The sequence below is a fragment of the Alternaria alternata genome, assembly GCF_001642055.1.
Source record: "Alternaria alternata strain SRC1lrK2f unplaced genomic scaffold CC77scaffold_3, whole genome shotgun sequence".
NCBI lineage: Eukaryota > Fungi > Ascomycota > Dothideomycetes > Pleosporales > Pleosporaceae > Alternaria > Alternaria alternata.
Genome location: NW_017306192.1, coordinates 60,814 through 74,257, shown reverse-complemented (window position 1 = coordinate 74,257; position 13,444 = coordinate 60,814). Strand labels below are relative to the sequence as shown.

General features: G+C 51.9%; 4 protein-coding genes across 4 annotated transcripts; 2 read left to right on the top strand and 2 right to left on the bottom strand.

Annotated features, from left to right (window-relative positions):
* Nucleotides 1–1,757: 1,757 nt before the first annotated feature.
* Nucleotides 1,758–3,567, top strand: CC77DRAFT_1028132 (hypothetical protein; the record flags this gene model as incomplete). Its single annotated transcript, XM_018526422.1, has 5 exons — nucleotides 1,758–1,829; nucleotides 1,878–1,915; nucleotides 1,965–1,990; nucleotides 2,043–2,810; nucleotides 2,858–3,567. The coding sequence occupies 5 exons, from the start codon at nucleotides 1,758–1,760 to the stop codon at nucleotides 3,565–3,567; spliced, it is 1,614 nt and encodes a 537-aa protein (XP_018389628.1).
* Nucleotides 3,568–3,955: 388 nt separating this feature from the next.
* Nucleotides 3,956–7,375, bottom strand: CC77DRAFT_505636 (hypothetical protein). The gene is made up of 5 exons (XM_018531955.1): nucleotides 6,015–7,375; nucleotides 5,646–5,962; nucleotides 5,093–5,583; nucleotides 4,589–5,031; nucleotides 3,956–4,496 (listed from the first exon to the last, which is right to left on the bottom strand). Exons 1-5 carry the CDS (start codon nucleotides 7,164–7,166, stop codon nucleotides 4,275–4,277), a joined length of 2,625 nt encoding a protein of 874 aa, XP_018389627.1. The 5' UTR covers nucleotides 7,167–7,375; the 3' UTR covers nucleotides 3,956–4,274.
* Nucleotides 7,376–7,794: 419 nt separating this feature from the next.
* On the bottom strand, nucleotides 7,795–10,360 carry CC77DRAFT_1046885 (hypothetical protein). Its single transcript, XM_018527463.1, has 2 exons — nucleotides 9,986–10,360; nucleotides 7,795–9,935 (listed from the first exon to the last, which is right to left on the bottom strand). The coding sequence occupies exons 1-2, from the start codon at nucleotides 10,329–10,331 to the stop codon at nucleotides 7,876–7,878; spliced, it is 2,406 nt and encodes an 801-aa protein (XP_018389626.1). The 5' UTR covers nucleotides 10,332–10,360; the 3' UTR covers nucleotides 7,795–7,875.
* A 1,346-nt stretch (nucleotides 10,361–11,706) lies between these two features.
* Nucleotides 11,707–13,157, top strand: CC77DRAFT_504869 (hypothetical protein). The gene is made up of 3 exons (XM_018531952.1): nucleotides 11,707–12,395; nucleotides 12,444–12,916; nucleotides 12,971–13,157. Exons 1-3 carry the CDS (start codon nucleotides 12,029–12,031, stop codon nucleotides 12,983–12,985), a joined length of 855 nt encoding a protein of 284 aa, XP_018389625.1. The 5' UTR covers nucleotides 11,707–12,028; the 3' UTR covers nucleotides 12,986–13,157.
* Nucleotides 13,158–13,444: the final 287 nt, after the last annotated feature.

Genomic DNA, 13,444 nt, shown 5'->3' with positions numbered 1-13,444 from the left:
TGTTGCCCCCAGCCATAGACAGAGGCTGCACCGCACGGTGCCAGAGGCCCGCGCTGATCAGACAACGACTAGCGACCCGGCAGACCAAATCATTCCCGCCATCTTCGCCCGCTGCTCGACCGGCGCGATAGCGACGATAAGTTTCTTATCTGACATCCAATCGCGACGTGGCGCGCTTCCGCAACGCCCTAGCCCTAGCTCATCTTGAGGTCAACGGTGCTTGGTGTCGCAATGCATAGGGGGCTGACGGCCGCCAATCGCTCCTAGTGCTTCTGTTGAGTCTGCCACCACACCCGAGCACACCGGATGCTCAACGCCCCCCAATCCTTTTGCCCGCCGCGCTTGTATGTTTTGCTTCAGACGTCCCAAAGCCGCTGTCACTTTGCACAGATGTGATTCTCCTGAGTCGTGCATGAACCTGAACGACACCGCACTATGACGGAATCCCTCACCGCACGCAAATCAAATCGACATGGGCCCTAGCATAAGTGAGCTATATTAGGCTGCCCGGTTTCCAACGTCGACTGCATGGCAAGGCAAATGAGCCGGCTACGGCTCCAGAGCGAACAACTTGGAAGCTACCATAGTAAGGCTGGGCTGGCAGTTAAGCTCATGATTACGTCTGCATGCAAACTCTGTTCATGTTACCCTCGAGCTTACAACAGCCCTATCGATACATAAGTAATCGCGCACCATCCTTGACAGGCACCGCAAGCCATGAATGCAAGCATTACTCTCAAACGCTGTCGGGGGCGCCAGCTGCCGGCCCGAAGCATTGCCGCCATGCCATCGTGATGACCAATGGCCGCCTGGGCCCGCGTCGCAGACACCGAACACCAGCTCAGCTGCATCTGTTCGTGTGCGCATCATATTCCATTGGCCGCCTCACGGCTCGAGCGACTTTGCCACACCTACGCCTATGTTTCAGCTGCACAAACTGCGTGTCGTGTGCCTCCCGCGCGTCAAGTGCCGCTCTCGGTGAAACTCCACGAGGCTGTGCAACCAAGCATAGACGACCTTTGTCCATACTCACGAGATCCCCATCCCCAAGGTTATGATCCGCAGCCTCGACTTCCGCCGAACTTCTCGTATATTCTCATACGACGCACCGGGACCGTTCGGCACGCGTACCTTGACATCTGAAGAGATGCACTTCAATTTAGCAACATGATCCGCAGTGGGGCATCAGGCGGCTTCTTGGTGGGGTACACGAAATTGGGTGTACGTATGCGTCGAGACCGCGATTCTCGACTCCGAGCCGCGCTGACAATTCGCAACTGCTATGATGACTTTAAAAAGTGTTTTGAAAACAGGCCGACTTTCGCGTTAAACATATGGTCAGATGTCGATTATCAACATGACATCTTGACAGTTGCTGCTGGTGCAATAGAAGCATAGAAGGTCTCGAAGGCAGGCGCTTGGACCAGTAATTGCGAAACAAGCCTAGTATCAGGGGTACAGGTGAACCTCGCTGATCCCTCTTGGAATGCTTGGTTCACCATACATTTCTTCACTCATTGTGCCTCAGAGTCGTTTCTACACTCACTTTTCTGTTTTACCAGTCTGTCTTTACGTCCTTGAATAATTTGTTTTTCGCATACAGCCTCATTCGCTGTTGCGCCACACTCTTTGATCTCATTGCACCTGCTCAAACAACTTCTCTACACTCTCTTAAACGTGATTCTCGGCGAATCAACCCAAGCTCTCGCCAACACCACCACAGCTCTTGGAAGCAGTCTTATACTATTATTACCAATATGCGCGGAATTTTTGCTACAGCGGCCCTACTCGCAGGCGTCCAAGCCGCCGTTGACCCCATTGTCATCAAGGTATGATGTCGTGCGATAGGTGCGACTTCCATGTCTAACAATGCCTAGGGTCAGAAGTTTTTCCACAAGAACAGTGGTGAACAATTGTAAGAGACACCAAGACACCAAGATGAAGCCAAGCTAACAACCAGACAGTTTCATGAAGGGTGTTGCATACCAACGTACGCGCCCAGTACTATCCTAATTGCATAGCACACTACTTACACAACGCAGAGGAAGTCAACTCCAACTCCACAGCCGCCTCAACCGACGAGATTGACATCACCGATCCCCTTGCCGACTCTTCAGCATGCAAGCGCGACATTGCGCAGCTCAAGAAGCTCCAGACCAACACCATCCGTGTCTACGCCATTGACCCTAAGAAGGACCATGAGGACTGTATGACACAGCTTGCAGACGCCGGCATCTATGTCGTAGCCGATCTGTCTGAGCCAGGAATGTCGATTAACCGTGACGACCCCGGTTGGACTGTCGAACTGTACGCCCGTTACACCAGCGTCGTTGACGAGATGATGAAGTACGACAACACCCTCGGTTTCTTTGCTGGAAACGAGGTCAGCAACCAGCCCAACAACACCGTTGCCAGCGCTTTCGTCAAGGCTGCCGTCCGGGACACCAAGGCCTACATCAAGAGCAAGAACTACCGCGAGATTGGTGTCGGATATGCTACCAACGACGATGCTGATATTCGTGAGAACATGGCCAACTACTTCGACTGCGGCGACTCTGACAGTGCCATCGATTTCTGGGGTTACAACATCTACTCGTGGTGCGGTGACTCCTCATTCACCGAGTCCGGTTTCGATGTCCAGACCAAGAACTTCGAGAAGTACAATGTCCCAGTCTTCTTCGCTGAATACGGCTGCAACACTCCTCGCCCTCGTAAGTTCACTGAAGTCAAGGCTCTTTACGGCAAGGACATGACCGGTGTCTGGTCCGGCGGTATTGTCTACATGTACTTCGAGGAGGAGAACGAATTCGGTAAGTTCACTGTTTTTCCGACGTATGATGCTTCTAACAACTGTCAGGTCTTGCTTCCATCAAGAACGGCAAGGTTGAGACCAACGAGGACTTTGACAACTTGTCCAAGCAAATCGCCAAGGCCACTCCCGTCGGCGTCAAGATGTCTGAGTACAACCCTAGCAACACTGCTGCCGCCTCGTGCCCCAAGGTTACATCTGGCAAGTGGGAAGCCGAGTCTGACCCCCTCCCTCCTGTCGCCAACGCCAATCTTTGCTCGTGCATGATGGAGACTCTTAGCTGCCAAGTCGCCGACGACACCGAGGAGAAGGATTTCGGCGACATGTTCGGCTTCCTCTGCGGTGAGAAGGATGGCGAGTACTGCCAGGGTATCAACAAGAACGCCACTGCCGGTCCCTATGGTGTCTACGGCATGTGCTCCAGCCGCGAGCAGCTCTCTTTTGCTCTCAACGCCTACGCTAAGAAGGTCAGCGGCGGCTGCGACTTCAAGGGCCAGGCTACCACCAAGAAGGCCGTTGCTAAGCCCACTGCTTCCGGCTGCTCTGGCCTTCTCAAGGACGCTGGTGTTGACGGCACCGGTTCCGTCTCTGGCGCTGCTGCCAAGGCTACTGGTGGTGCTTCTGACTCCAGCTCTGCATCTGGCTCCGCTGGTGCCGCGTCTGGTCTCTCTGCTCCTCACTTCACCAATGGCGCTTTCGGCATGGGTCTGTACGTTGTTGCCGCTGTCGCCTCCGGAATGGCCATGATCTTGTTGTAAGATCTAGGATTGAGTAGTAGACGTGGTAGAGATGGCTCGACTTGACATTTATCTTGCATAGTTTGCGTTGGGTTGCGCTTATTCCCCTTGGGTTTGCTGGCATCATCTTGAATGTATGTCCCAGAAGAGTACTGTGGTTTTCTTTGGCTTAGGTGAAATTATAATAGTTGTACTATACTTTCTGTATGGTACACATTGAAATGAGACCTTAACCTGTCCGAAACATGATACTGGATCGTTTGAAAATCTGGCTTAATAACATGTTGTGAAATTGTGTCCCCGTACAACCTCAAGGAAATAGCTGATTTTGCAATTATCTGCAATGCGTTTTGGTCTGGTAGTTCGCTCACGACACAAGTACGTTGATGTACAGAATCATACTTGATCAGACTCTTGAAAACCAGACCATTCGCACATCACGCTGTCACATTAGATATCAGATTAAAGAAACATTTACACTTTGATATTAACTGCTACCACACCGTTTGGTTGCTGACACGCGTATGTGTTTGATGCGAGAAGCCATCAATACCTTTCCACCAGAAACACTCTCCGCTCGCCATCGCCCATATCCCCCAACATCTTTGCTTCCTCGCCCTTCATATATAGATATGCCTTCAAAAATGCGGGATCCAAAGCCTCGTTAAGTGGCATATCCGCTCTCAGCGATGTGACAGCTTCTTGCATGCTTCTCGGCAACCTTCTCATTACACCAAACTCAGCCCGCATCTGCTCGTCCATGGTCGAAGGGTTAACTTGGATGTCTTGTTCCGGGAAAGAAGGTTCGTTCGCAGCGAGACCGAGTAGACCAGCGGCGAGAACAGCAGAAAGAGCAAAGTACATGTTTGCAAATCCGTCAAGACAGCGAAGCTCCCAATGACCTGGAGATATGCGTCGGAGTGGCGTTTCACGGTTTTGGGTCCCCCATGCTACCTTTTTCCAAGTGTCAGTTTATTTATACATCTAGACAATATGGTGAAGGGGCAATAGGTATCATCAAAGCACAAAACAGAGAACGTACCCATGCTCCGCCTGTCCAAGAGTTTTCCGTTACGCGTTCGTAACTGATTTCCTCGGGCATGCTAAACGCACAGATGGCAGGCAAGTGCTTCAAGACACCTCCAACGAAAAACTGCATATCACGCTCTGGTGGGTGCAAGCTGATGTGCGCATGAGCCGCCGTACCAATGCCTTCAAAGGGCTTGGGATGAAGCGTCGCACGTAGCCCATGCAGACTAGCTATCTGAGCGATGACCTGTCTGGCCTGGAGAAGCGTGTCAATTGCAAGGAGAGGAGGATGGGGCGGAAGTACGAATTCATACTGTCCCGGTCCTGATTCGGCATGGAATTGCTGGACCTCAATACCCATGTCCTCAAGTGCCAGAACGATTTCGCTAAGGAAGGGAAGCTGAAGCCACTGTTCTGGTGTTAGTGTGCCCCATGCGTGGGTTTTTGTCAGGGGTGCTAAATCCGGGCGTATAAAGTCAGTATATGTCGCATATGCAGTTTGTATGGGTATACTGACAGTAGGGCTCAGCTTCGAAAGGGTTGGTTGATGCCGAAGGGGGGTTTCGGGAAAGAAACGTGACTTCAATTTCAAACCCGATAAGAAGTGTTGTGGCGTAGTTGTATTGGAGGTCATTGATAAGCGTCTCAAGGTTGTTCCGCGGGTCTTCTGGAAGCGCAGAACCATTTTCCGTGCGCCAGTAACTGAGTACTGTTGCAGCGGGTAGCGGATCTTTGTTGTGCGTTCTGCGGAGAGAACGTAAGTCCGGCTCGACGTATATCTGGCCCGTCGTATTTGTGACGGGCGTTATGTGGTCATTTTGAAGGGTGCCCATGTTTCCCTGGGATATACCGATACGTTCCCCTTCGGTTATCATGCGAGTAAACTCCTTGATGGGAACTATGCGGCTACGGATTGTGGCCATGTAATCAAGCCATTGTACGTAAATGAACTTCACTGTGGGATTCTTCTCCTTGAAATCGTCAAACAGCTGAATATCGTAGACTTGCCTGAAGATCGGTGTACGAGGTCAGTATTTGTCTCACATATAGTTCGTACAGACATTACTTACGGTGCCTTTGGCGGTGGAGGGAAAGCTGGCTGTGTGTACGGAGAGACTGATCGAGTAGCTTGCGCATTGGAAGCTGAGGACCGGTTGGGAAAGCCCATGGTGGGTATTGGTGTTACTGCTGGAGACTGATAAGGCGAAGCTTCGACTGGCTTCGGGTTGTATGTGAGCTGCTTTGGATCTGCTTGTACTGTTTCATCGAAGAAAGCCTCATAGCGTAAGTCGTATAGCACATTGGAATTGTTGAACATGATGTCTTTCGTCATGCCAATCGCTTGATGCGGTGTTAGGTCGCCTTTCTGGATGTACTCTACGAGTAGCTGTATCAATTAGCATGGGCAAGCAGGCGATCCGGTACATCAACAAACTCACATCGAGCCAGACTTCGCGGAACTGTTTATTGGCAAGCCAATAGGTCTCTGGAAACCAGTGCCCATCCGAGGAATACAAGAGTTTACTGGCCGGGACAAGTTCCATGGATTGTCGTAGAATCGCTTTCTGGCCATCCCTACTGACCATTGGGAAGACTTCGCCAATATCAAGGTACACGTGTCGATATACAGTTGCGAGGTAGCCGGCTTCGCGCGTATACGGATAGGCAGAATGAAGAAGTACAAATGGTACCTGTGGGTAGTTTTCAATCAATGGCTGGAGGAAAGCAGGGTTGGACTCAAGAAGGCTAATGTCATTATCTCCAAGACCAGTATGTAGCTGAAATGGCTTCGCAAGGGAATCAGAATGAGGTAGTCGCTCCGACAATATCTCCAGGGTACGCAAAACGAGATAGTCATTCAGGTGCTTCTTCTCAATACGGTAATTGCGTTTGCGAATGCAGCTCTTAACGTAGCGTTCGAAAGGGTGCCCAACAGTTTTTGCAGCTTCCTCATATTCTGGCTCAATGTCGAGCCCTGTTCGGTAACAAATGACAGATTTGAACCCAGCGACGTTGTCGTCCTCAACGGCCTCTTGAATCTCGCGCTCGAAGTCCTCAGTGAAGTTTGTCCAGGTCTGTGGTAGGAACTTGGTCTTCCCCAGGTCGTCTTCTGATGCGTCCTGAACAAGGTTCTCCATCAAGCGCTCAGCGACTGTCTCAATACGTACAATGCGCTTACTGGGTGCCTTGGTATAACGATCATGATAATTGTAGGGAAAGACCTTTTCTGGTCCGGCAAGTCCGTCATCGATGAGTAACGCGTGTACGTTCTCGAAGCATCGCTGATGTAGACGCTCGGAATTGCTTCGAACCCATTCAACCCTCTGTTCCAGAATGTCCTCCCAATCTGCGTCTTGGCCGCATTCGTAAAGTTGGCCTAGCTGTCTAGCTGCTCGCAAATGAGGAAGGGATTTGAACGTGTCTCTTAGAGCTCTTCCTTGGGCTTCCGTAGTTATGGTCTCGAAAGGTATCGTATCTGCTTGGTGAGGCAGGATGAGATTGTGTGCGTGGTTATCGATGAGGGGATAGTTGTTGACAACATGTCGTAATTGTTCGATAGTAGGCCTAGCAGGGGAGCTAGGCTGATCCATTGTGAGCTCCTGGGACTAGGTGCTAGCTGATCTTCTAGAATGGAACCACTCCTTCTGATGTTAGCCTTTATCGCAATTTGTGCCGCGCTTGTGTGAGGAAAAGGACTGCGATATTTCGCGTGGTGGTAGTTTTCCGGTCGCGTTCTTGTCTCAGAACCAAAAAGATGATGTAGTTATTCGCACTCTTGCACTTTCGTGCGTTACAGGCATAATCCAAGTCGAACGAATGCGTTGTTCGTGAGGTATGTTCCAAGGTCAACCCGATGACGTCGGTAAAGCGGGAGTGTTAGCGCAACCTTCAGAATCAATCTCCAGTCAGTCGCATCGATTCTGTCCAGTGACTTGGTGTTTCTTTTGATGCCAAACACACGATGATGTAGAATCCGGGAGTGGGGAGAGCGGTGGTCCGAAGTGGGGTATGTTTCCAAGGTTTGATCTTGTGAGCGTCAGCAGCCCACCTGTTACGTCCTTAGCTGCACTAGCCAGAGTATTCGACTCTTCTCCAGAGATGGACATGCGATGCAACCTAGATATCACAGAAATGGAAAATAGGTTCGCAGATTGGTCTACGCAATTCTAACGTAGTATGTACGGACTGTGAAGTATGCTTGTTAGAGTATCAGCGTCAGGTCAATTGCAACATGTATTTTATAATGTGTTATCTATCGGGTATACGTTTTCTTGCGCCTTGCTGAGTATGCAACATCGTCTAATCTCCCCCTTGGCCCAGCATATTCAGCTGTTTCAACACGCTCACCATGGCCTTCGCCTTACGATCGCCACGAGCGGCCACATGCACCTGCTTGGCATGCGCGATCACGTCACCTCTCCAGCGCCAAAAAAGATTCTCAATCTGCTTTGCTACACTCACGCCTTCGACCCTAGCAACCAACTGACATACCCAGATCAATCTCCTCGCGCTAATGAACCTATGCTCCATCATAGGTCGAATGATGGCGGCTCGGACTACGGCTTTGGTAAACAGAGGACCGATTGGCAGAGAGTACGACTTGAGGTAGTTGTAAAGAGTGTATATGGAACGCCAAGCCGCCCGCTGCGATCGAGTGGCATCGAGGGAGTAGTGGTGAGCTAATTGGTGTATAAGGACTGTACGTTGAGAGGGTGCGATGTTGTTGGTAAGGTTCGCATAAATTTGTGGCAGAGCGTGATCGTTCGAAGCGGAGTCAAGGATTGCAGTAAAATCCCTACTGGCTTTCAGAGTTTTGATCTCCTTTTTGATCTCCTCTTTTGTCTGTTTTTCGATGTTGACGCCTTCAATCGAGACGCTTGGTTTAGCGATCCTTGTTAGAGAATTGAGTATATTCTGACATGTTTGTAACGCGAAGGCATGGTGTCCATTTCGGTCGAGCGTCTGAGCGTTTATGTGTTGTCGAAGCAAAGACAGTTCTGCCGTAATGCGAGTTTTAATGCTCGATACTCTGTCCAGTAGAAATTCATGCTTCTCCAGGGCAATGAGGAATCTGTGCATGGAGTATAGATTGGCATGCGATGCGAAAAGATTAGCAGCAATGCGCAATATTGGCTCATATGGCAGAGAGGCTCTACGCATGTGCGAGAAGATCATCACTACATCCTCCTCGATTCGTACCGTGCCGTCTTGTTCTAGCGCAGAGACAGCAGAGGCACTGACAACCCGCCACAAGCTTTCCTTGTGTTTGGCAAACTCCGGCTGCCGTTGTGCCATTCGGAATACGAGAGCATAGAGCACTGCGTGCAGTCGCACTACGCTCGAATGATTACTCTCGAATGCATGCTCAACCACTTCCACAAAGGCGGCGTTCGTATAACCGGTATCAGTGTAGCGAACATTGAATCTGTTATCGAGGTTTTCGAGGACACCCAGCCACACATTCAGACGGTACCAACATGTCTCAGTTGGCAGCCGGCTTTTCCGCTCAACGGCTTCGACGAGAGACCGTGTGATTGATGGGAGTTGTAGTCGAAGCTGCTCTTTAGGCAAGAAAAGGAGCATCTCCTCAATAAACGCACAAGGAGAACGGCCTTGAGCAGCGCTTGCGACTAAAACCTTGATACTTTCGGCTGCGTTATTGCTGCCAGCCAGTTCAGAAAGCAGCGATTTCTTAATGGCAGGTGCCTCAATCTTGTTTGCAAGCATACGCAAGTCGTCTACAACGCCTTGTATGGCTTTTGTGCTGCGTAAACAGCTCTGATAGGTTAATCGAACTAACGTGAGTAGCTCGGTATCCTGTGATAAACTTGTTGAAGCTGCAGCAGATGTGGCTGCTCTAACCATCTTGACATATAGGCGGTGATAGACCCGAGGAGCATGATGTGCACCAGAAGCCTCGAGGCACCTTAAGAAGTCAAGACTTTCAGGCGTATAGGTGGGAGGGACATCGAAGAACTTGAGGTTGGAAAGGATGCGCGTAGGATCCCAACGAATGCTTGTCAGATGTTTGACCACCATAACGTTGTAGATCCAAGCGTTACTGTCAACTGGTCGACATAATATCCAGGCCTGATGTGAGGATCGACGGCGTTCGGCCGTGGACAGAACTTCTGCGTTTGAAATCTGTGTCGCGAAATTGTTAAAATGCGTCTCCGCGGTCACAGCATCTGTGCTGAATCCTCCTAGCCGGCCTACTCTGCCCTGCAGTTTGGTCTGCGCATTGTTCTGCGAGAAGGGATACGGTGCGCCGAATGGGAATGCGCTAGTTGTAGACGGTGCGTGTTCAGTAGATATTTCGTCGGATTGTGCTATTGGCAAGCTTGGAACATGAGGAGCTACTACCAGTGTTAGCTGAAGTGATGTGGTGAGGCGGACTGCATATACGTACATGTGTCCAATGGCTCTACGTAGTGCTGTAGAGACGGCGCTTCATATCTCCAAGTGGGTTGAGTGTCTTTGCGGAAGCCGAAGAGCGCACCGAGGCTGAACAGCGGCGAAAAGTTTTCCTGGGGATAGAAGTTGGCTGAGACAGTCATCCGGCGTTTTGCTGCCCTCCTCCTGGCCTCCAATGGTCCCGGAACATGGCTGCCATGGCGCTTCTGTTGCGGGCACGAACTGGGGAAAAATCGACCAATGGCATCGGTGAGGAGGTTGTCAGAGATCCATATGTGCTGAGGAGAGGGAGATTGGAGCGATTGCACTGCTCGGCGGCAGGCAATGGGCGGACGGCGCATCAAGCGTGGCTGGTCATCGGAGGGCCTGGTGAAGCTTGGTTCGACAGTGAAGTCGCGTCCCAATCGGGAAGTGGGAGATGCACGTGATCATGATGACTAAGACAAATACAGCTGGGTAGAAGCAGGCCATTCAGCCCTGGAGCAAGCTTGGGATTCGGTACCAGTACAGGCCGGCGACTTGGCATTACCTGCAACAAACCTGGGGAATCTTGACACGAGCATGAATCTTGGGGCAGAGTTCACACGACACGGTTGCGTCCGCTCATGTCTCAGGTTACCCAAGCATTCTTGACGTCTGTCTAATTCAGCCGTTGAGCGCAGAGGCGTTGCGCAACGGTTAATGTTGAATTGCAGAGCCACTTAATCACAGAGGAATTGTCGTGCATGTTTTATTTTTTCTCGGAGCAGAGTCCTTGCTTCCTTTCGTGGTGCGCTATGCTCATGCTGTATTTTTAAACTTTGAGCACGATAAGGCCGGGCCGCGCATGTCTGGACTGAGGTGTTTGCATGTCGGATAGAGCGGACGACGGCTTGCATGCTCCAGAAGTGAGTTAAATGAGATTCCACATCGAGGACACGCGATTCGACCCTCTGCCGCGTCCCCACTCCCGCCTTGGACAGACAAAGGCATTCCCAACAGCGAGGAGTGGAGCGCAAGAACGTTCTCGACCTGCAGTCCATGGCCAAAAAGCATCGTGCGCGTCCTGGATATCGCAACGTCAGCGATGCCCAGGTGGCCGAGGGCTTTAGACGCTTTCGTGCCTGACCGCGCGGTCCTGGGTTAGTCCTCATCCACCCCCTGCCGTCCCCCGGCAAGCATGTGGCCTTTGGTGAAACACCGACGAGCCAATCACGGCGCCGTTCCTGGCACTAGTGGGCCGGCGCCATGCCCAGGGCGGTCGGCATCGTGGCCGGCTGTCGCGCACACGAGAGGCCCTGGACGTGTACCGTGAAGCTGCGCGTGAATACCGCGAGGATAAACTTTGGCACAGGAGATGCGAGGGGTGCCTCAGAGGCAGCATGCAATCTGGATGTGTGTCGAGTGTGCTCTAGGCGGCATGGGAATTAAAATGCACTGTTGGCGGCAGTCAGACGCAGGCTAATTGCCAAGGCTGGCTCCTGCTCCCTGTTACATGCCTGCCTGTCCCAACTGGGGCGCACTCTCCTTTGCTCTTCACTTGCGATCCACTCTCAGGGCCCGAGCCTCCTCTCGTTTGTCTGCTTCACGTCTGTCAATCGTCGACACCCACAATCGTTTTATCGCTACACTACACTCTTTATCCTGAACCCATCTCCCGTCGATTCATTCCTTTTGCGTCACTTTACGGGGGTACTTTCCAAGGGGCAGCCGACAAGTTTCATCGCCTCGACTTCTGTCACGACGCCCCCCGTTTCAACACCACCAGACGGCCCTGGGCATCGTTGACCGAGCCTCCAGTTCAGCTCCATCGCGCCTGTTGACTGTTGAACGACGACTCCATCTCCGCCTTGAACGCCATACTCATCCAGCCCGACACCCACGGCCAACTGCTCACAGTCACTCACTTCGACCACTACGCACCCGCACCGCCGGACCAACCCACGCCCGCAAGGCCTTGCATGTGTCCACGCCTCGGTGTATAGGACTCCAGTGCGACACACACAAATCGGGAACATCGACCCACGCGCACTACTAACCAAACCAGCACATCACCACCATGGTCTACATCAGATTCGCCTCCGTCTTTGCGGCGGCCTCGATGGTCATGATGGCCGCCGCTGCGGATGAACAGCCGACAGCAACCAAGATCAAGAACCCCATCACCACACCAACAGTCACCCTGCCAGCAAGTGCCATGACCAGCATCGGTTGCTTTGAGACCTCAACCCCACTCGAGAACCACGGTCCATACGGTTTCCAGTCGCCTGGTAACTGCCAACTCGTTTGCCTGGAGCAAAACAAGGACGTCATGGGCCTGTCCAACGGCAAGGAATGTTGGTGTGGTGACGAGATACCCGCCAAAGATTGGCAGACTAAGAACGAGACATGCGGTACCCCCTGTGCCGGCGACGATACGTCGCTATGTAAGCTGATCGTCTCTTCTCATGCCGCTCGGTACTGACAGTGCATAGGTGGTGGAAAGAACGTCTTGTGGGTCGTTCTCACAGGAAACACTCTGAACCCGGTCGACTATTACGAGCCCGACGTGTCCAGCAGCAGCTCAGCAGCACCAAAGCCGTCGTCTGCTGCGCCAACATCCACCGCTGCCGCCCAAGCGTCGGCCACTCCATCCGAGGCGCCCAAGGAAGACGAAGACAGCAAACCAAACACAGTCGCCATCGCAGTGGGTGTAGTCGTCGGCATACTAGCCCTTGCCTCCATCATGTTTGGTGTATGGTTCCTACTGCGCCGGAGACGTCAGCACCAAGCAGAAGAAGACTATCGTCGCAACGCCGCCAACGTGAATGCTTTCGTCAACGGTGGCAAGCTACACACCAGCAACTCGTCCATGAACGACTCTCGTCTGGACCCAAGTTTCGTTGACCGGAGGCAGAGCAACGGCAGTATTGCAGACAACGAGGACTACTCGAGGCGGATATTGAAGGTATGCGATCCATGATGCTGCGTGGCGGAATGTAGCCGACTAATCCTCTGTCAGGTTACCAACGTATAAGTGCCTTAGCCAAGGCAATTAGCGCAACACGTGCGCTCTTCACGTCGACCCTTTTACACGACTGGCGTCGCTGACGAACACCTCAATACCCCGACCACGCATACACCTAATCTCCTTCATACATGTCTCGCACCACGATGCGCGCGATCACGCTTTGACGACGAGAGTAAGAAACATCTTGCGATTTAGCCCGTTACTATTCAGTACACGACGGAACCACCATACCGTTGTTGAGACCAGCATTTGACGAGGATAAAGAAAGATTTGTGGCGGCTGCAGCGAAGAATCTTTTCCCCCTCTCTTGTGTTATATCCAAACTTTTCTTTTTTCCTCATCTAGGCGTTTATGGGGTGTTAGATACCGGGCAATTGAATGGGTCACTTATAAACTCCATCCGGCGCACAAGAGCACCACGGTCGCTCCCTTGTCTTTGTTCTTTGTTATATGGACGGTAATTTC

Coding starts and splice junctions, on each gene's coding strand:
- CC77DRAFT_505636 (XM_018531955.1), bottom strand. CDS start 7,166: ATGGATCAGCCTAGCTCCCCTGCTAGGCCTACTATCGAACAATTACGA. Junction 5,963..6,014: donor TCCGCGAAGTCTGGCTCGAT/GTGAGTTTGTTG, acceptor TAATTGATACAG/CTACTCGTAGAGTACATCCA. Junction 5,032..5,092: donor TTTCGAAGCTGAGCCCTACT/GTCAGTATACCC, acceptor GCCCGGATTTAG/CACCCCTGACAAAAACCCAC.
- CC77DRAFT_1046885 (XM_018527463.1), bottom strand. CDS start 10,331: ATGCGCCGTCCGCCCATTGCCTGCCGCCGAGCAGTGCAATCGCTCCAA. Junction 9,936..9,985: donor CGTAGAGCCATTGGACACAT/GTACGTATATGC, acceptor TAACACTGGTAG/TAGCTCCTCATGTTCCAAGC.
- CC77DRAFT_504869 (XM_018531952.1), top strand. CDS start 12,029: ATGGTCTACATCAGATTCGCCTCCGTCTTTGCGGCGGCCTCGATGGTC. Junction 12,396..12,443: donor CGGCGACGATACGTCGCTAT/GTAAGCTGATCG, acceptor GACAGTGCATAG/GTGGTGGAAAGAACGTCTTG.